Source organism: Lepidochelys olivacea (assembly GCF_965140295.1).
Source record: "Lepidochelys olivacea isolate rLepOli2 genome assembly, chromosome: 1".
Lineage (NCBI taxonomy): Eukaryota > Metazoa > Chordata > Testudines > Cheloniidae > Lepidochelys > Lepidochelys olivacea.
The window spans coordinates 40,191,282-40,212,722 of record NC_140411.1 but is presented as its reverse complement, the minus strand read 5'-3'; the positions used below and the strand labels follow the sequence as shown (position 1 = coordinate 40,212,722).

Genomic DNA, 21,441 nt, shown 5'->3' with positions numbered 1-21,441 from the left:
AGTCTGGAAATGGAGCAGCATCCATAATGGTATTACATCTAAAGAAAAGAGTTGTAGAATAATATCCAATGAAAATTAGATGGCAGGAGGGGAAGTGATGGCTGTGGATTTTTGGTGGTGAGGAAGGAAGCTGTTAAGCGAGGCATCTACTGTCCTCCAAGTTTCAGAGTAACAGCCTGTTAGTCTGTATTCGCAAAAAGAAAAGGAGTACTTGTGGCACCTTTAGAGACTAACCAATTTATTTGAGCATAAGCTTTCGTGAGCTACAGCTCACTTCATCAGATGCATACTGTGGAAAATACAGAAGATGTTCTTATACATACAAACCATGAAAAAATGGGTGTTTACCACTACAAAAGGTTTTCTCTCCCCCCACTCCACTCTCCTGCTGGTAATAGCTTATCTAAAGTGATCACTCTCCTTACAATGTGTATGATGATCAAGTTGGGCCATTTCCAGCACAAAACCAGGTTTTCTTCCCGCCCCCCCCCCCCCCCACACACACAAACCCACTCTCCTGTTGGTAATAGCTTATCTAAAGTGATCACTCTCCTTACAATGTGTATGATAATCAAGTTGGGCCATTTCCAGCACAAATCCAGGTTTTCTTCCCCCCCTCCCCCCCCACACACATACACAAACCCACTCTCCTGTTGGTAAAAGCTTATCTAAAGTGATCACTCTCCTTACAATGTGTATGATAATCAAGGTGGGCCATTTCCAGCACAAATCCAGGGTTTAACAAGAACATCTGAGGAAGGGGGGGGGGGGTAGGAAAGAACAAGGGGCTCGGCAGCTCTCCAACACCACTTTCTACAAGCCATTACCTCTGATCCCACTGAGAGTTACCAAAAGAAACTACATTTGCTCAAGTAACTCCCTGAAAAAGCACAAGATCAAATCCGCACAGGCACATCCCTGGAATCTTGACCTGGGATATTCTATCTACTATCCAAGATCCATAAACCTAGAAATCCTGTGCGCCCCATCATCTCAGGCATTGGCACCCTGACAGCAGGATTGTCTGGCTATGTAGACTCCCTCCTCCGGCCCTACGCTACCAGCACTCCCAGCTACCTTCGAGACACCACTGACTTCCTGAGGAAACTACAATCCATCGGTGATCTTCCTGATAACACCATCCTGGCGACTATGGATGTAGAAGCCCTCTACACCAACATTCCACACAAAGATGGACTACAAGCCGTCAAGAACACTATCCCCGATAATGTCACGGCTAACCTGGTGGCTGAACTTTGTGACTTTGTCCTTACTCATAACTATTTTACATTTGGGGACAATGTATACCTTCAAATCAGCGGCACTGCTATGGGTACCTGCATGGCCCCACAGTATGCCAACATTTTTATGGCTGACTTAGAACAACGCTTCCTCAGCTCTCGTCCCCTAATGCCCCTACTCTACTTGCGCTATATTGATAACATCTTCATCATCTGGACCCATGGAAAAGAAGCCCTTGAGGAATTCCTCCATGATTTCAACAATTTCCATCCCACCATCAACCTCAGCCTGGTCCAGTCCACCCAAGAGATTCACTTCCTGGACACTACAGTGCTAATAAATGATGGTCACATAACACCACCCTATACCGGAAACCTACTGACCACTATTCCTACCTACATGCCTCCAGCTTTCACCCTGACCACACCACACAATCCATTGTCTACAGCCAAGCTCTGTGATACAACCGCATTTGCTCCAACCCCTCAGACAGACAAACACCTACAAGATCTCTATCAAGCATTCTTACAACTACAATACCCACCTGCGGAAGTGAAGAAACAGATTGATAGAGCCAGAAGAGTTCCCAGAAGTCACCTACTACAGGACAGGCCTAACAAAGAAAATAACAGAACGCCACTAGCCATCACCTTCAGCCCCCAACTAAAACCCCTCCAATGCATTATTAAGGATCTACAACCTATCCTGAAGGATGACCCAACACTCTCACAAATCTTGGGAGACAGGCCAGTCCTTGCCTACAGACAGCCCCCCAACCTGAAGCGAATACTCACCAGCAACCACATACCACACAACAGAACCACTAACCCAGGAACCTATCCTTGCAACAAAGCCCGTTGCCAACTGTGCCCACATATCTATTCAGGGAACAACATCACAGGGCCTAATAACATCAGCCACACTGTCAGAGGCTCGTTCACCTGCACATCCACCAATGTGATATATGCCATCATGTGCCAGCAATGCCCCTCTGCCATGTACATTGGTCAGACTGGACAGTCTCTACGTAAAAGAATAAATGGACACAAATCAGATGTCAAGAATTATAACATTCATAAACCAGTCGGAGAACACTTCAATCTCTCTGGTCACGTGATTACAGACATGAAAGTTGCGATATTACAACAGAAAAACTTCAAAACCAGACTCCAGCGAGAGACTGTTGAATTGGAATTCATTTGCACATTGGATACAATTAACTTAGGCTTGAATAGAGACTGGGAGTGGCTAAGTCATTATGCAAGGTAACCTATTTCCCCTTGTTTTTTCCTACCCCCCCACACGCCGATGTTCTTGTTAAACCCTGGATTTGTGCTGGAAATGGCCCACCTTGATTATCATACACATTGTAAGGACAGTGATCACATTAGATAAGCTATTACCAGCAGGAGAGTGGGGTGGGGGGAGAGAAAACCTTTTGTAGTGGTAAATACCCATTTTTTCGTGGTTTGTATGTATAAGAACATCTTCTGTATTTTCCACAGTATGCATCCAATGACGTGAGCTGTAGCTCATGAAAGCTTATGCTCAAATAAATTGGTCAGCCTCTAAGGTGCCACAAGTACTCCTTTTCTTTTTGTCCTCCAAGTGGCTCCCAGAAGTGGACTACTCACATTCTTAAGGTTAAGCATGTACTTAAGTACATCTCTGCTTCCATTAATGGGGATAATAATACTGGTCTGTATAGGGCCAAACCCTGCATACTCTTGCACACACTGAGTGACCTCAGTGAGACAGACTACTCAGAGTGCCTAAAATTAAGCACATGAGTAAGATTTTGCAGGGCTGGGGCCTTAGCCTGTAGACTCATTGGGGCAGGGACTCCCTTAATATGTTTTTTTTACTGCAGTTAGCATCCTGGGACCCTGATCTCAGTTGTCACTTCTTTGTGCTACTGTAGTATTAATAATCATATAAAATCATATATATGTAGAATTTTTGCACGTGCCTCACCAGTTATTTTTATTTCCTGGATATCATTTCTCAGAGTGTATGCCTAGAACACCATTTTTAATGTATCCAGAAATTAAATATACGAGAGTTTGTTATGTGTATGTATTGCACATTACACAGGAAATTTAACTGCATTTTATATATCGTAAAATAATTTCCTTTCTCCCCCTCAATGTTATGCAGCATCTAATACTTCATGGTGTATTTTAGGAATGAGGCAATTAGTAAACCGGTTGTGATTAGGTTTATAGGCCCAGCTTGGCAGCTGACATTGACTGGCAAGAGAAAATAGAAATGCAAATCAACTCTCTCAAGTTCTGATGCAGACCCATTATAAATAGCGCTGTGTAAACTATTGGAGAAAGCAAGACTGCCTCTGGATCTGAGGCTTGGGGCAGCCCATGGATGATGCACAAGCATTGTGCAAAGTGGCAGTAAGAGAGGCTATTTATTTATTTTTCCACTCTCCTCCTCAGATGGTTGAGCAATACATCATTTTAAATTGCTTTATCTGTTTGCAAACCTGATTAACTTGTATGCTGCAGGATCCACTCTCCTTTTCTCTTCTTGGCTCCACTCACAGATTAATTTAGGAAATGGATAAGGAGAGCAGCACAGAGGCTAGTAGCTGACCTTAGGCTGATCTTGAAATAGAGGGGCCAAAGGCTATGTGGTGGTGGTGGTTGTTATGTAACCGCTAGGCACAATTCTATCTACATACCAGAAGAGTTCACAACAAAGGGCGAGATTTGTCTGTGCTGTGTGTAAGGTAACAGGTGGTCTGGTTCATAATGCTGCACCTCAGTATTGTAGGATTCATCTCAATTTATTCTCTTTTCCATGAAATAGGATAAAATAGTTGACTTGGAAACTGAGTTTATACAATGTCCCCTAAAACTTACAACTGAATTTGTAGCCAGTTAGGGATACAATTGGCTCTAAACATGGTGGTTGTCCACACACAACATGGTTAACGTACAATTAGCAAGCACAGAAGCATAAGTGTTTCAATCATGTATCACTCTAGGTCACTGGCAGAGGTGAAATACTTTCACATTGCATAGATTATATCCCCTAATAGCGCCATTCTGTACAAGTTGGTCTCTCCGCATCCTCCTCCATCACTATGCATTAGGACATATTTGAGTCCACTGAGTCATGTGGTACTGGTGCCACAATTCCCCTACTGAGGCAGTATGGAAATCATTGCCTGGATTTTCCCATAGTGCCCAGGTACACACAGAGGCAGCCTGGTAGGTGGTGACACGTGAACACAGTTAACAAATGATTGTAATGTGAAAAAAAGTTACTGTGTGGACAGAATTCAACTCTGTGTGTTGTAACTGAGTCAGGTGGCTGTGCCACGACCTGGTTACGAAAGCATAGTCTAGGTACAGCGTGGAAAGGACCTACACGTGTGTGTTCCTTCTTTAGGGGCCTTATAGCACGTCACATCGCTAGCTAAGTTGATTGCAACAACGATTAAAAATGCTTGTAAGCTCTTGTCTATCAAATGAATATCATAAACATATATTTGCTTAACATTTAACTTCAAATATTTGAACAGTGTGAACTGTTTGTCTGGCATCCAAATTGTTCTGTAATCATCTGGTAAAAAGGAGACCAGAGTACAGTAGATTGGTCGCATCACAAAAATAGTCTCATAAACTGTAGAAGCCTTCAGTAGTTAAAGATTTGGTCCAAAAAGACCCCAGATGGCTCAATAAGTTCCAGAGGTTTTTTCAGTATTCAGACTGTTTCTTAGTAGTTCATGAAATGGGGGAAATCCAGTCACATTGTGTAGCAGCATGTTGATTAGAACACTGTATGTGAATAGGACTCCCTGCACCTAACTTAAAATGTGGACAACATGTCCTGAACATGTCAGTATCGCCAGATTCACTAACACCGAACTTATTTGCAACAAAGGTGCTATAATGTGTTCCCCATTTTGGTCCAGAAGAACCAAGGGGCACCAGATTGTTCTCAAAATGGCATCCCCCACATACAATGTGACCTCCCATGCAGCTTTATGGAGGATGCCATTATAAAGAGCAAAACAGTGTCCTCCGTGCAGTGTGACCTCTCGCACAGTGCGTGCATGGCCATGCTGGCAGGGACTGAGTACCTGAACTTAAAATATCCGGACTGCACCACTGCCTAGAGGAGGAGACCCTAGGAGTACAAAGTTTGTGTTCCAAAGTATGAAAGTACTGCCTTCAGCACAATGGATACGCTGCCTGTCTTTCAGCCATGTCGGTGCTTCTCTCTGTATCTTAACTTAACACATGTTTAAGCAAAGAAAGACCTTACATGTCCCTCTGTCCCCCAACTCTTTTCCTTGATATCTCCCATTTCCCTTTGAGCTGTAAATGAACTGATATTGCGGTAGCTTTACTGTCCTTAAAATCTCTTTGTGGCCACAGGATGTTTCTTCCTGATGCTCAGACATTGTCAATTTTTGACACAATGCTGGTGTTTCATTGTTTTAGGAAACTTGTTGGTTTCTGTCCCAATGTTTTCAAGAACGTTGAATTGGTCCTCTTCAGATAGGAAGAAATCTTCTCCTGGCTTGATGGTGAGATTTAAATGCTAACAAGCCAGTGGCCAAGTGGAACAGCTGTTTCTCCAGGGCTTTGTTCTCTAGTGGTGGCTCTATAGAAAGTGTTTTTGACAGGGATATACCACCATCCAAAGTAGACCTCATAACACTGGGTTTAGGACTCCTGCTTAGTTTGACCAGTGAGTTATTGCCTTGCGGAGCTGGAGATAAAGAAAAGTTTGCATTGAGATTGTGGCAGCAGAGTAGCTGAGCCAAAGGAAAGGCTGAAATTTTGTTAGTTGCAACATTGTTCATTTACTTAGATACATTTCTGAAATTTCATAACAGTTTTTCACCAGAGTGGGGGTGACCTGTCTAAATTCCAGATTGGGTAATAATTCTGCTTACCTAAATTCCCCTTATAGTTTTACATCTCTTCTACTCTCTGATCTAGATAATTAACAATAATAATAATTGTTGGAGTGCACTGTTAAACACATGCTGTTTCTCTCCCAAATGGTGGCTGCATTTCCTTGAAATGGTCTTTTTTCATTTGCATAATTTTTTAAAATTCTTTGGCCTATTGGAATTGAAGGAAATAACAAGAAGCTAGTCATTGTTCCTAATTTTTAAGATAAATTCCCTTAAGTTTTAATATATTATTCCTTACTCTCCAAAATAGAAACTCTCCTTAATTGTTCCTTTCAATGGGCTCAATATATTTATTGCAAGAACAGAGCATAAGTATATGCTCGCTATTGTAAGAACAGAACTCCCAGTGTAGTAAACCTTAGATATGCCTATATCTTGTTCAACCGTAACAAAAATTGAGATTTTAGGCATTAGGGGTTAGTTCCTTTCTTCCAAAGCGTGACATATGAAAGCACAATCTTAAACTTTGTCAGGCTTTTCTTTCATGAAGCTTTGGTTCGTTTTAAATTTATATCCTCATTTTTTTATGGAAAGTATTTTTCATCAGCTTGTAATGTTAAAACGTTCAAATTTTGAGTTATTCTAACTTTCCTGTCAAATTGTAATGAAATGAATTCCCCCATTCCCAATGGGAACGTAATCTCCTACAATGGAATGATGTATAACAGAAGTCACTAGTGATGTTAAAACCATGTGTGATAAAGTACATGATATAGAAGTCTATATTGTACTGAAATCCATGGTTATAGAAGTACCACACCTGGATTCTAGCAATGTAGAACCCTTCTGTGGAATGAAAGAGCCAAGATATGGAAAGGTTCATAGAGGTTTAAGGATCCTGTAAACCTGAATCAGATGACTTTGGAGACAAAAGAAAAGGGAAAGTGTGTGTCTGTTTTTCTAGCTCATATTTCCACTTTAAAATTGCCAACACAGCCCTCCAAAATACCCTTTGCTGTTAAGCCAGAATTTATATAGAATGACATAGATAAACATGAGGGAATCCCTTTTCTATTTAAGATTGCCTTGCTTTCCTTCTCTTTGCTGCAAAGAAGAGCTTCCATCAGTAGTGCAGTTTGGAGTTTTCACTGTTACCATACCTCATGAAAACCATCAAAATGAATGAAGAATAACCAAGCCCATTGGTGTGTTGGCATCGTGATGAAGTGCCAGCTGGAAGACATTGATTACAGAGCAGGCACTGGTTCTTGAGCATTGGTCAGCAAATGCTTGGAACAAGTACACAGATGTGCTCACTTTGGGGAAAAAGAGTTGGAAAAGCAACTGGGTTTTTCTATTGGCTTTTAATACTCCTTCCCCCATCAGCTTACTCACTGATGTTAGTTGTGCAGAGGCTGCTCCAGCCCATTGCCAGTGGGAACTGGAATGCCAAGATACAGCAGCCAGCACAAGAAGAATCTCTTCTTTAAAAAAGAGGCTCTGTGGTTTTTGTGCAGGTGGATGGGAACAATCAAGATGCATGTAAACTCAGCGGGCTGATTTTCTTAATCCTACATTTAGAGGTAAGAGTTCCAGCTGCAGCTTAGTAATGCAGTGCAGATCTGTGTGATCCTTTTTGAGTGCTTGGATGATAAGGCATGTTCTCTGCGTGTGCATGTACCAGGATGCACACTAATGGAATAGGCTGAGCCAGACCAAGGAATTAGTTGTGTTCATGAAACTTTTTGCATCTGAAACCGTAGCAACTACTACAAAACAAATAATGGAAACAGAACTGAAATACATTTCTTCTAATAAACACCTTACTTTTTCCCCAGAACTAAGCCAAAAGCCATTTAAAAGGAAAAGATCGATCATAAACTGGGCCTTTTGGCGTGGTCCAGGCACTCAGCTGGACAATATACCACTGTCTCCAACGTCTCCTGTTCCAGGGAAACTCTTTGGTCTGTCGCTGCCAGCCATCTGTGAGAATGACAATCTGCCCAAACCTGTCTTGGTAAGTCACGGATTCTGGGCTGGCTATTAAATATTTGGGATTTCTTTGCATAGTAAACAAGAAGGTTGGGGGTTAGGTAGTGAGGACACTGAAATGATCCTCAGTAGAGAAACCAGGAGGAAACGTTCTCTCCAGTTTTGAGACAGAACTTTGGCTATCAACACAAATTGCAGCAAATGTTTGTAAAATGTGGTCAGACCTGGTTAATACAAATCAGTCTGCAAATTGTATGTAATCAGGCTGAAGCTTTTTAAAAACTAATCTATCTTTTCTGTATCGGCCTGGTTCTGTAACTCTTACTCATGCAAGTAGTCCCATTGAGTACTCCTCGGTAGGAGTATGTACTACTCAACAGAAGTGTTGTGGAATCAGGCTCCTAAGTCTGAGGGCCAGATCTTCAGCTGGTGTAAATTAGGGGAGAGCCTGTGAAGTCAGTGAAGCTACATCAGTTTACACCAGTGGAGGATCTGGCTCTTATGCTTGCCCTTGGTATGTTCTCCCCACATCACCCAGGGATGCTCATACCAGGACTCTTCAGTACATTCCAGAGCATTTTTTGTTTTCTAACTGCAGTCTTTACGAATTTTGATAATTTTAGGGTATCCAATTTAACCCTCCACAGATGAGCTGCAGTTTATCTTAGGAATCTATTCTAGAACTATTGGGTCCTTCAAGCCCAGTGCAGCCACTGATGTGTTCTGAGAATCTCTCTCAAACTTGAATCCTTTTGGAACTGTTGTTTGGGAAAAGTAAAGTTACTAGGTGCACGGACACTACTTAGTACAATTAGTAGTTTGAGTCTGAAAAACTTGTTTAAATCCCAAAAAGTAACATTCACGCAGCATCCTTGGAGAATGAAACATGGCATCTGGGATGCTGTATGGAGAAGGCAAATCTGAGGGTGTTAAAGCCCCACGCAGGTTGAGAGTCTCTGCATTAAAGCATTATAACCTGCATTCTAAATTCAAAGGGTTGTTTTAGTTTTTACCCTACAGAAAGCAAGTCAAACCATTAACTCGTCACCCTAAAACATTGACCAGTTTTGTCTGACCAAACCTTTGTTCTCAAGTTGAGAACTTGCCTTGCAGGATTGAGCTCTCTTTTAACAAATGAGCTCTAAATCTTTGCAAAGAAAAGAGAAATACTGCTGTGAGTATTGCTGGCGTGAATGGTGCGCCTCTAAAGGTATTTGCACGTAGATGGACAGTTGGCTCCCAACTTACAAAAGAGGAGGAATGTTAAAGCAGTAGACTGTAAAAATAGTTTCCATTTGGCATATTTGCATTGCTGCACTTCAGGAAGACCTCCTCAGCAGCCCAGACTGCGAAATTAGCCAAAACCTACTTCTCAGCCATTACAGTTATTATAACTCAATTTAATGATAATATGTTCTCCACCAGCCACCATTCCCCTGCTGTTGGCTCAGAGATCCTTCCTTAAAACAAACAGTACTTGGCTGCTTTGTGACCTACTTATTTTCCTTGTTTTGAATAGTTTGGTCTTCAGACAAACGTGTGTGTGTGTATATATATATCTCACTATTTTAAAAAATTCCTAAACAAAACACTCCATGGATTAAAGTACAGGTCACACAGAGTAAGGGTGGCAGAGTGAGGGCTGACTCTTAATTAGGATTTAGAAGTGCAGATTAATATGAAATGAGAAGCCTACTAGCTCTGATAAAATTATGTTAGGCTGTTCAGGCTACAAATTGATCATCAGCTGAGTCAGAAACCTTAGCACATAGTTTGCAGCATTGCTGCAACAAACAGGTGAATGGACGTTTGACATCTCCCTGTGAAGCATCTGGCTGTAGCCAGTGTCAGACAGGATACTACACTAGATAGACTGTTGCTCTTTTCCTGTACAGCAGTATAAACTGGCTAATGTTTGTACAGTGCTTTGAAGAGGTAATGTGCTAGATCAGTGTTGAGTAGTAATATTATATTGGGTGAGGATATTCGCACAGCTTGTTTGAAGAACTCAGTGCCCCAGACCATAGCTTTAATGAGGGTTGGGTGGCAAAGCCCCTGGAGTAGAGAATATACCCTGATGTGTTTTTGACTTGTGAATCTTTGTAGGACATGCTTGCACAAGTGGAAAAGGATAAACCCACATCTTAATAGTTAACAGATAAAGAATCTGTATGTAAGGAAGGCTATCTGGCTTTTTGATTTTGCACAGGACATGCTTTTCTTCCTTTACAAAGAGGGGCCTTTTACCAGGGGTATTTTCAGACGCTCAGCAAATGCGAAATCCTGCCGAGAACTTAAGGAGAAGCTTAATTTGGGAGCTGAAGTGCACCTAGCTTGTGAATCCATATTTGTGACAGCCTCCGTGTTTAAGGTATGCAAAGAGCTTTACTCCTCTCTCCCTGAGTGTGGGGGTAGGAGGAGGGATATGACAACTAGTCAATTTGTTTTCTGCAATAGGAGTTTATTTAAAAAAAAACAAAAAAAAACTTGCCTCCGATCTCATTTAGAACCTGATCCTCCAAGTCTTCTAGCTCTCCTTAAAGGCAGTGGGAGTTCTTTGCAGGGTTGGGTTCTTATTCTGTAAAGATGCTATAAACCTACAAGACTCTTGAGGGTATTGTGCTTCCCAAAATATTCAGGTTCATTTCTCTGTGGATTATCTTTGCACAAGGACTAGTATGTTAGTAATGGTATTGTTTCATGCAGAGAACATCCATAACTCACAACTAGCCTGTTTGGGAGAGTTTAGTCTGATTGTGTATTTGTATATAAATCTCAAATATGGACTGGCATATTTGCCCTGTTTTTTTATGACCCTTCACATGTTTACGTACAATGGGAGCTTGTAATCTCCATTGCTATATGTTCAAGTAGTATCTCTAGTAGGACGTTTTTTAACAGAGAATGCTATTCCTCTTGCCGTCATTTCTGATGCCCATGAGTTGTTGCCTCTCATCTTGTTGCAATGGTCCGCCCTCTAGTGGTTGGAGGCCTTAAAATGTGCTGCTGTTACTACCGGCAGTAAATGGAAATTCTCCATTAGCTCAAGAGATCTTGAACAATTCAAGCAATGAAGTTAGATCCTTGCCTTGGGGTTTGCATGGAATCAGATTCCTCCTCATGCTGTGCTGTTGCTGGTAATGTTCACTGGAAAAGAGAGACGCTCTCTGGATAACATGTAGACGTAAGGAAAAGCACACCTCCTCTTTTTAAAGAAATCAAATGGTGGTTGTGGGAAACAGCTTCTGCTGGTTTTGGATTGCACAGAGGAGAAGAAAATAAGACCTGTATGTGGAATAATATCTGTGCGTGTAAAGATGGTGAAATATCTTCCCCAAAATTTTTCACAAAAGTGTTTTGGTTTCACCCTTGTAAATTGTTTGACACTCCTCAGATTTTGTTTTTCTGCACAATTTGACATGAGTTTCTTTTTCTTCAACTAGAACGTTTGAAATTTGTGTTCTCAATATCAAAGACATTGAATGAATCTGACTCATGCTTGCACCTTTGCATGCCACTTTAGACCCTCAAAATACTGCCTAAATGGAGTCAAAATGGTACTAATCCTCTGCCCTGGCATACGTTTCACCTCACTTTGCCCATTTTTCACATCACAATAGGGTTTGTTTTGTTTGTGGGAAAGTGGCCTGTTTAAGGTTTAAAACAAACATATGAAACAGGGCAAAATTTTGGGGGTGAAATGAGCCCACGTATTTTGTTTGTAGCAAAAGGGGGGAGAAAAAGCATTGTAGTACTTTTTCATTTCATTGCAAATATTTTGCACATCTAGTGCTCAATCCTGCCAAGTGCTGAGCAGCGTGGCCCTCACCAAGCAAATCACTTCAACATGCGCTTAACTTCAAGCATCTGAGTTATCCTGTTGGCTCCAATGGGACTATTCGTGTGCCTCAAGTTAAGCAACTGCTGAAGTGCTTTGATGGATCAGGACCCTGTTTGTTACCACAAATTTTAAGTGGAAATCATAATTTTCACTGCAGTCGTCCCAAAAATAGTTGTGGGAAAAAGGGGTGTACATGTCTGATGTCAAAGAAAAGCCTGTTTGTGTAATATGCATCGTAGACGTGGTTCAAAAGTTCATGTGGCAAAGTCAGAGAGATCGGCTGAGTAAGTGCTAGTTGTAATTTAAGCTGCGAGGAGAGCGAATTTTCCTGCCACTTGAAAACTTGACAGAGAACTGAATTAATGTACCATGCTCTGCGGGGACTTATCCCCTGATTCACTTTGCTTTAATGTTCTTTGGGAGCGTCCATCTCAGACCTTGTGTCTAAAGAGTTTCCCTCAGGTGCGGGTCAAACATCAGTGAAGAATATTTCCTGCCACTTGAATGAGGGAGCCATGCAATATGCAGCTACTCTGGTTCATTATTTATAGGAACATTGGAGACCAGGATTGAGCTTGGTGTCTGTAGTTCAGGGAAGTACAAGTCTTACTTTGAAGAGAATGTGCAGGCGGAACTAACTAACTTTAATTTTTATAATCAAAATCAATCTGTTCTTCAGCAGTACTGTGACAGTCACAAACTGAACACAAAATAATTAGTGCATAAGCACATGGTAATATGGGCCCCATTCAGCCAATGGAATTTTTACCAATGATTTCAATGGCTCAGGATCAGGCCCTATAGGAAAATTATTGTAAAACGTATCGCTTGTCTACACTAGACATTTGTACCACTTTAACTATACTGGTACAGTTAAGGTGGCACCGCCAACTTGTGACTACAGCTATATCAGTATAAAGGTGCTTTATACGAGTGTAGCTACTCCCATACAGGACGGGGAATAACTACCAGTATAAGTTGCCCTTATACTGGTATAAATACATCCACACTAGGACTTTTACCGGTATAACTACTTTGGTTAAAAATTACCACCCCCAAACCAGTGTCGTTTTACCAGTAAATCGTTTAAGCATAGACCAGGTCTTGCTGTGACACGTGTAGGAAAGCAGCTGTGCTTTTGTAGTCTTCTCTTCATTCTTGGAGTGCAGCAAGGGTGTGCTCCTTGCTTAGCCAGATCCACGACAAGCACTGGGAACATTTTGCTGGGATAAATAGGGATTGAAGATAATCAGGTGATGAGCAAACTGCAGGCGTCTCCCAGTATCCAAATAACTGGCCCCTGAGCTAATTCTCTGGTGCAGTGAAAACAGATAAAGCATCAGAAACGCATCCTGGTGGACAGAAACGGTTCAGGAGAAGAGGGTATGAAAATATTCATCCTCAACATAATTCAAATTTTTCTTAATGTGAAGAGATTTACTGCTTGGCTCAGCGGCTCCGTGCACCCCGGCCCGTGCTGTTTCCTTTTCCCCTCCCCCGCCTGGCGGGCTCACGCGGTTTTGTTGTTCCTCTCTTGGAATCAGGATTTTCTTCGGAACATCCCAGGCAGTATTTTTTCATCCCAGCTCTGTGATAAGTGGGTCTCTGTGATGGACCAAGGGAACCATGAAGAGAAGATAAACGGCATCCAAAGGTAGAGTTATTTATACTGTCTCTCTGCAGAGTCCACAGAAGCGGAACCCTGCAAATGGGATTTTTGACAGGCCCCAGTTAAGAAAAGCATTTAAATATGTGCTTTAGTTACCCCCAGTTCAGGAGAGCACATAAGCACGTGCTCAAGTCCCATTGACCTAAATGGGAGTTAAGTCCGTGCGACAGGTTAAGCACAAGCTGAAGTATAGGGGTGCTTTCCTCAATCCTGTCCTCAGTACCTGTGTGCCTGCTGTGGGAGTACATGCCGGTAAGTGGATTTCAGTCATTTCCTTTCACCAAGACCACAGGAGGAGCGTGTTTATAAATATGCTCTTGAAGATCAGGACTTCTGCCTGCTGCCAAAATGGGCTGAGTTTGATTTGGGTGGTGCAGGAGCTTTGGCAAAAGGGGCGCAGCAACAATTCAGTTCCGCTCCTCTTTATTTTATTTTATTCTCTTTGCATCCGTTTCAAACTTCAGTGGCTGTTCTGAAGCCAAGATTGTGTCCTAGTGAAATATTGGAGTCTGGCAATGGCGGAGGCCCCGTTGCCGAGGACGTTAAAATTAGACTGGGCAAAGCACTAGTCCCATTTGTCCCAGGGACGAGCATGCGGCATGCAGGCAGGAGGGTGGACTAGGCAACCTATTAAATGGAGCCCTGCCAATTTACGTTAACAACTGGGTATCCAAAGCAAATGATTGAATTTTGCAACGGAGTAAACCAGTGAGTTGACAACTAATTGAACAAAAAAAACAAATAACGGTCACAAATTGTACATGTCCATTTATGTGACAGTGCAGTGTTAATTATTTCTTAGACTAGTTCACAGTGTATCAGCCACTATTCTGAATTACACCATATCAGAGGAACGCACTGAAGTTTGAGTAATGAGAGCTCATTGTGGTACCTGTTGGGTCTTTTCTGAGAAGCTTTTGAACTAGTAACCATTTCCCGCTCTAATCACGAGTCCACATTCGCTCCCTGCGATTTCTGTGGTTTCATGAGATGCTAACTCTAGTGAGTGTGGGGGGAAGTGTTTTCTTAAATTGCTTTTTATGGGGTTTTTTTTTTTCCAGGCTAATAGAGCAACTCCCCAGAGCCAATGTGGTTCTTTTACGTTACCTCTTTGGAGTACTACACAGTATAGAAAAGCAATCTGAAGATAACCAGATGACTGCATTTAATCTAGCTGTGTGCATCGCACCCAGCATGCTGTGGCCTCCTGCTCCCTTTAGCCCTGAAACAGAAAGCGAATTCACCAAAAAGGTGAGTGAAACCACAGTTTTGCTAAGGAATCTCTCTGTTCAGAAAGGTGGTGGTGATTAGCACCAATACAGATCAGTGCTTGTCCTCTTCAGAGCCCTCTGCAAACATTAAATAATTCATCCCCACTCTGTCCCTGAAACAGGGGGAGTGAGATTATAAATATCCAGTGCATTTGTAACGATCACGTCCTCCTAGAGGTGCTGTTTAATTCAGCTGGTCTTAGAACAGTTTTCTCTGTATAATCGTAGGAATGGAGGGTGAAAAGTGACCTTGAAACATTATCGTGTCCAGCCCTCTGTGCTGAAGCAGGACCAAATAAACCTGTAAGGAGGTCGGGGTGGAAAAGATGCAGAGGAAGGAGCCAGCAGTCAGTCAGTTGGCTTGGGGCTTCGGGGAGCATTGGCCCCAAGGAGAAGATTGTAAATGGCAGTAGGGAAGGAGCCAAGTGGGATCCAAGCACAATCAATCTATCCAATTACCTCCTTGGCAAGATGGTGTAGCTGAAGACGGTGGGATCTGGCACCATTGGGAATCTGTTCATAAAGGCAACAATACGGATGAGCCGAATGAGAAAGTGCAAAAGCAGAAACTTTTAAATACTAGTTTGAAAATCCATCCATTGTAGGTTCATTTCCAGCTTTGGGGGAAGAAGGGTGTAGATGCAGAGGCCCTGTTATGGCAAAATTGGAGGCAGTTGCCTAAAGGTAAAAGAAATTGCATCTGCTGGAAGCCTGTTTATCCTTAGGAAACTAACCTAGTTCTAGAAGTGTATGTCGCTGGGTGACTGGCTATTTTCGTGGGGCTTGGGTGTGGTGATCTGCTAGGGGTTACTGTGCCATAAAGGTGGGGGAGTTCCTGGCTACTGGGAGGTAAGGGCAGGTCAGGATGCGTGGATGGAGCAAGTACCACTCCATTCCCCTCCACACATGCCCTGTCCTCCCAATGTGATCACCTACCATCATCTGCCAGTTTCCTACCCTTCCTTTGGTCTGTGCTCCAGCCTGGGAGAAGCTGCTGACCTTGGAAGGCTATGCTATGGGTGTGAAGAACTGGTGCAGAAATGACTGCATGCCAGAGCCAGCAGGTGAGAGGAGGTAGACAGGGAGCATGAGGCCTGCAGGGATGGTGTGGGAAGTGATCTGGTGCTTAGTGAAGGGGGCTAGAGTTATCAGAGGCTCAGTCTGTGCAGAGGGAGAGCAGGAACTATGGTGAGGGAGGCTACAATGGTAGTGAGAGGGGAAAACACCAGGGGTAGTGCTAGAGTGCTCGTCTTCTGTCTCTTATAGCGCAGAGCCCTTTATTACTCTTAGTGTTAATATGAGCACAGGGAGAGCAAGGATTGGTTTCATAATGAGAGGTACCTACATAGGGCCATTCAGATGTTCCAGGGAGTCTTGAATGATTTTATAGATTTGGCTCTTCCTTTATCAGTCTCCTAACAGTTGTGTTGAGACCAATGGCTGGAAGTTGAAGGGAGACAAATTCAGACTGGAAATAAAGTGGACATTTTTAACAGTGAGGGTAATCAACCATTGGAACAACTTACCAAGGGCTGGTAGATTCTACATCACTGGCACTTTTTACATCACAGTTGGATGTTTTTCTAAAAGGTGTGTTTAGCTCAGACAGGGAGTATTTGGGGGAAGTTCTATGGCCTGTGTTACACAGGAGGTCAGACTAGATGATCACAGTGGTCCGTCTGGCCTGAGAAACTCTGAAACATGTCCAGAGGAGAAACCCATCTAGACCTGCTTTGGAACAAATCACTACCTGCAAAATTTAGCACGTGCTGGGTAAATCCAAGGCTGGAGCACCATATACAGTATTGGCAGAGAGCCTGTAACATGATATTGGGAGCAACCTTTTCATTCAAAGGAAAAGCACATAGGATTGGTTTTGTTACCAATCTATACTCCTCTCAGCTCAATAGTTCAAGATCTGTATAGAAATCTCATTGCCATTGCTTTGTTGCAGGTTTCTATTCTGGTACAGTTTCTAATTGAAAATTGCTGCAGGATTTTTGGAGAGGAAATTTCCACCCTCTTTGGGGACATACTGATACGATGTGACAACAGAGAGGATGGCTCAGGTAACATATGTTTCATTCATATTAGCTAAACCCAGCCAGTCAGAAGATTCCGTACATTCTTAGGAAGGCTGTTATTTTCCATTCATATAACGTGTCCATCCAAAATATTCAGATGTACACAAATGTGTACACAAACATGCACTCTCCCTTCGTCAGTGATGGTGATAGTTTTGTGATTTTTATCAGTTTCAGAGTAACAGCCGTGTTAGTCTGTATTCGCAAAAAGAAAAGGAGTACTTGTGGCACCTTAGAGACTAACCAATTTATTTGAGCATGAGCTTTCGTGAGTTACAGCTCACTTCATCGGATGCATGCCGTGGAAACTGTAGCAGACTTTATATATACACAGAGAATATGAAAAAATACCTCCTCCCACCCCACTGTCCAGCTGGTAATAGCTTATCTAAAGTGATCACCAGGTGGGCCATTTCCAGCTATTACCAGCTGGACAGTGGGGTGGGAGGAGGTATTTTTTCATATTCTCTGTGTATATATAAAGTCTGCTACAGTTTCCACGGCATGCATCCGATGAAGTGAGCTGTAACTCACGAAAGCTCATGCTCAAATAAATTGGTTAGTCTCTAAGGTGCCACAAGTACTCCTTTTCTTTTTGTGATTTTTATCATGCACCTTATACTATCTCAGTCGCTCTTTTCACTCCGTTTGGCATGATGTACATAACTAACTTTGCCACTCCTGAGTAATATGGTTGTCCCAAACTTCTCATGTAGTCTCTCTAGTGCAATGTGGCTAAATTCTCCCTTGGTTACACCACTTAAAATCTATGGGCTTGAGTCTAGTTGCTATGCCGTAACTGAAACTAGAATCTCTCATAATATATTGGATATAAACTGTCTACGTTCTGGAGCACAATAAAATTACACCTTGGTTTCTTCACATATCAGAGCAATTGAATTGAATGTTCATAACATTACTGATTTAATAGTCTGTAATTAATGTATTATCCATAGGTTGATTACTAGGGAGTATCCATAAATCCATCCCTATTCAGCACGGCACTTAAGCATGTATTTAAGTCCCAATGCTGCACTGGGGAATAATAAAATTAATTTCTATTCCATCTTAAAATGATCATTTTGGAAGAATTCTAAACTTCTCCCATTTGGCCATGTGTCAGTTTTAGGGACTTTCCAAGGACAAACAATTACCTAAGGGAAAGAAACATTTTGTTTCAAAAGTAAACTCTGTCGTTTGATCATGGACATGCTAATGCTGCTTTCATCCTCTTGCAGATTTCTCTTCCTTTCATCTGAATGATTCTTCTTATGACAGTTTGGAAAATGAGCTGAATGATGATGTTGACTCTTCATTTAGTGACTTGATCAAAAAACGAGGTCAAGATAACAGGAGCCGGGACTCAGTTTTGACTCTGAGTGATTGTGACTTGGACCAGCCTGAGGTGGAAGAAATTAAAATTCAACTGCCACCCAAATCAAAACCAGTGCGAATTTCTACTGGATCACACCATGAATCTGCGTTACAGGATCACTCTGAGAATGAGTCTCTTTGCTCCAGTACCTCTGGCTGCTCATCAGTAATGGTCCCGGATGCTCGCAAAAGCTTGAGAAGACAGAGACGCTGCTCAGAGCCCACGATTGGCCTTCTTGCCTCTAAGTTCAGCCACCGCAGTGAGGTTCATGAGAATGCTGTACGTAAAGCCAGCTGTGATGCAGTGCTGTCGCACGTAGATGAAGACTGTCTCAAGCAGCTTCGTTCATTACAGGTGGAAGGGCAAAAGCTTATTAATCAGAGTTTAGTTATGGGTATCGATGTAGGTCAGAGTGGCACCGTGGGCCAAAATGGTGAAAAGAAAGACTTGTCCAATTGCCTCCTGCCCCCACCCCTGCTGAGATTAAATATTTGCTCAAGAACTAGCTGTTCTAGTTTATCTTCTCCCGGAACGTCCCCATCTGGGTCCTCAATGAGTTCCTTGGACAGTGCTTTCTCTCAGTTTTCAGACAATTCAGTATTTACTCCAACTGAGACCTCCTCTCCTTTGGATTGTGCTTTTCAGCCTCAAAAGAAACATGGAGAGCTTTCTCCTGAATTTAACCCTTTCTCTGGAGTACACCTGGGTGCTGGCCTCAGTTCTTTTCCTAACCAAGCCAGCAGCAGCAGCTCCGTTTGTGTTAGAAAAGAGAGTCAAAAAAGCCCTGTAACTCTTCATCCCAGCACATGGCTAAAGAACGGAGCTTCCACGATGAAAAATTGGACTCTCCGAAAAAAGGAAAGAGTGTCCAAGCAAGAGGAGAAAAAGAAGAGTGTTGTTAAAATAACTTTGGAACCACAAACGGATTCTTCGGATGCATCAGAAGATAACTTATGTCAAGAACAACGGCAAGTTTTAAAAACACTTATGTCAACAGGAGGAATTAATGCTGCGGAAACAGTGCAGGAGGGCAACTTTTCTTCTTCCCGGGGGGGTGGGCAGCTATGCAGCTCTCCACTTTGTTCAGGGGAAGCCAAGGACAAGAGACTAAAGGCGTTGGGGCTTTTGGCTGAGCAAAGCAAGGAGGAGGAAGAGGAAGAGGCAAACTCTCTATTTGTTCAGTCACATAAAAGACAGCTGTCCAACACTTTCACTCAGTGCACAAATCCAAGGGCTGAGCATGCTCCTGAGCCAGAGGATGTTGTCAGTGCTGGACGTGAACTTTTCATCAAGGACAGCTTAAGTAAGACTCTGATTTCCACAGACTTAGGAGGCCAGCAAGTGACAAACTCCAAGAACAACAAATCTTTGCCAAGCACTGAATCAAAAAATATTGATGATGAGCCCAAAAGGGGCTTCTCTCGGTCTCCAAAAACCACAAAGGCAGTTGATGACTGTTTGTTTAAACCTGATGTTAATAAATGTCTTCAGAAATCAGAGGAAGGGACCAAGACCATGGTCCAAAATAAAAAGGAACGGCCAAACAAGCACTGCAGTGATCCCCAGTTTGAAGAGCTTGACCAAAGGTTTTTTGCCGAGGAATCTTACGTTTAAAATCACCACCTTTGGGACTAGTGTCGGATCTGCTTAGGGTTTGATATCCCAAGAGACAAATTTTCAGTGTGGGGGGCTACAGAACTCATCCTGTCATTATGGGAATTATCAAATTAACTTCCCCACATACTAATATTGTGATTAACTATCTTCCTAGAATCTGGGAAGGTCCCAGGAAATTGTTAGGAGAAGCACTCCGATCCAAGACACTAGCGAGTGCAGTAGTGTGTTTGATATAGAGTCCTCCTCTTGACCACTCCTGTTAAGCCTTGTAGATGTAAGTCGGTGTCCTTTGTGGTTTTGATGCAGTATACATGGTCAGCATAGATTCCATAACTGTGGTATTCTACTACTGGTTTGAAACTATGATGGTTTTTACTTTCATTGCCCTCCAAGGAAGAAGTGTCGTGCTTTGTCTGTTAACAAGGTAACTGTTCAGTAGTTCCAGTCCTCTCCATCTTGCAGCAAAAGAAGAAAAACAATGTAAGCTTGAAAAAGAAATGACATTAAATGCTGAAGCTTGTAACTAACAACTCCCAACTCTGTGTGTGTCGTTTATTGTGCTCCATTGGGTGTTCTTTTTATGTTTAAGTTGTGAATAGTTTATTGATATTGCTGTAAAATGGCATGTATCATTGCAAGCAGAACACATGTAATTTTATTATGCGCCATCTAAATCATCTTATAATATATTAAAAGTAATGCATTATCTAAAATGCTTTGAGTTTGTATAATATATCTTGATAAATTTTGCTATTATATATGGTCTGAAATAAATGTGTATTTTTGTACTTGCAGAAACTGCTGCTAACTTTACAAATTCCGTTTTTGTTGTTACGGCACTGGTATTGGTGTATGCGTTCAATGCTGTACATTAAATAAAATTCATTCTGTCATAAAGTCAACCAAAACAATTTTCCAAATAACCCTTCAGTTCTTTGGCTCTAAAGTCACATTTATTTACCAGTGGATTGTGATGTTAATGATGATGCTTAAAAACCTACTTTGTTTTCCTTTTTTTTAATCTCTAGATTTTGACATTTGCTTCTGTAGTAAATGCTTTTGTTTTGTTTACTAGAAAGAGATGGTATATTTCAGTTTTGGCAAAGAGAACAAGCTGCAATGTGAATACAATGCAATAGAACTTCGGAAGTCAGTGCTATGGGTTCTTTCTTGCCTACTGATATCAATGGGAATTTTGCATGGGAAAGGATTGCAGGATTTAGCCGTTGCTTTCTGTACAGCACCATGCATATAAAGTGTATCTCAAACATATTGCAGAACCCAACAACCTGATGATATAGTTAAAGAATAATTCCTCTTCCCCTTCTGCTATTCCCTCAGAGGCATATTCAAGAGGCATCCAATGAAGTGAGCTGTAGCTCACGAAAGCTTATGCTTATGCTCAAATAAATTGGTTAGTCTCTAAGGTGCCACAAGTCCTCCTTTTATGTTTGTGAATACA

General features: G+C 42.1%; 1 protein-coding gene across 2 annotated transcripts in view; it reads left to right on the top strand.

Moving 5' to 3' along the window:
- Nucleotides 1-20,652, top strand: part of ARHGAP20 (Rho GTPase activating protein 20) — a 95,747-nt gene extending 75,095 nt beyond the window's left edge. For both annotated transcript variants that reach the window (XM_084613397.1, XM_084613396.1), the window contains exons 10-15: nt 7,969-8,147; nt 10,332-10,493; nt 13,508-13,617; nt 14,694-14,883; nt 16,858-16,972; nt 18,226-20,652. In XM_084613397.1, coding sequence (XP_084469523.1) covers nt 7,969-8,147; nt 10,332-10,493; nt 13,508-13,617; nt 14,694-14,883; nt 16,858-16,972; nt 18,226-19,976 — 2,507 coding nt within the window. In that variant the 3' untranslated portion in view covers nt 19,977-20,652. The remainder of the gene's footprint in view (nt 1-7,968; nt 8,148-10,331; nt 10,494-13,507; nt 13,618-14,693; nt 14,884-16,857; nt 16,973-18,225) is intronic.
- Nucleotides 20,653-21,441: the final 789 nt, after the last annotated feature.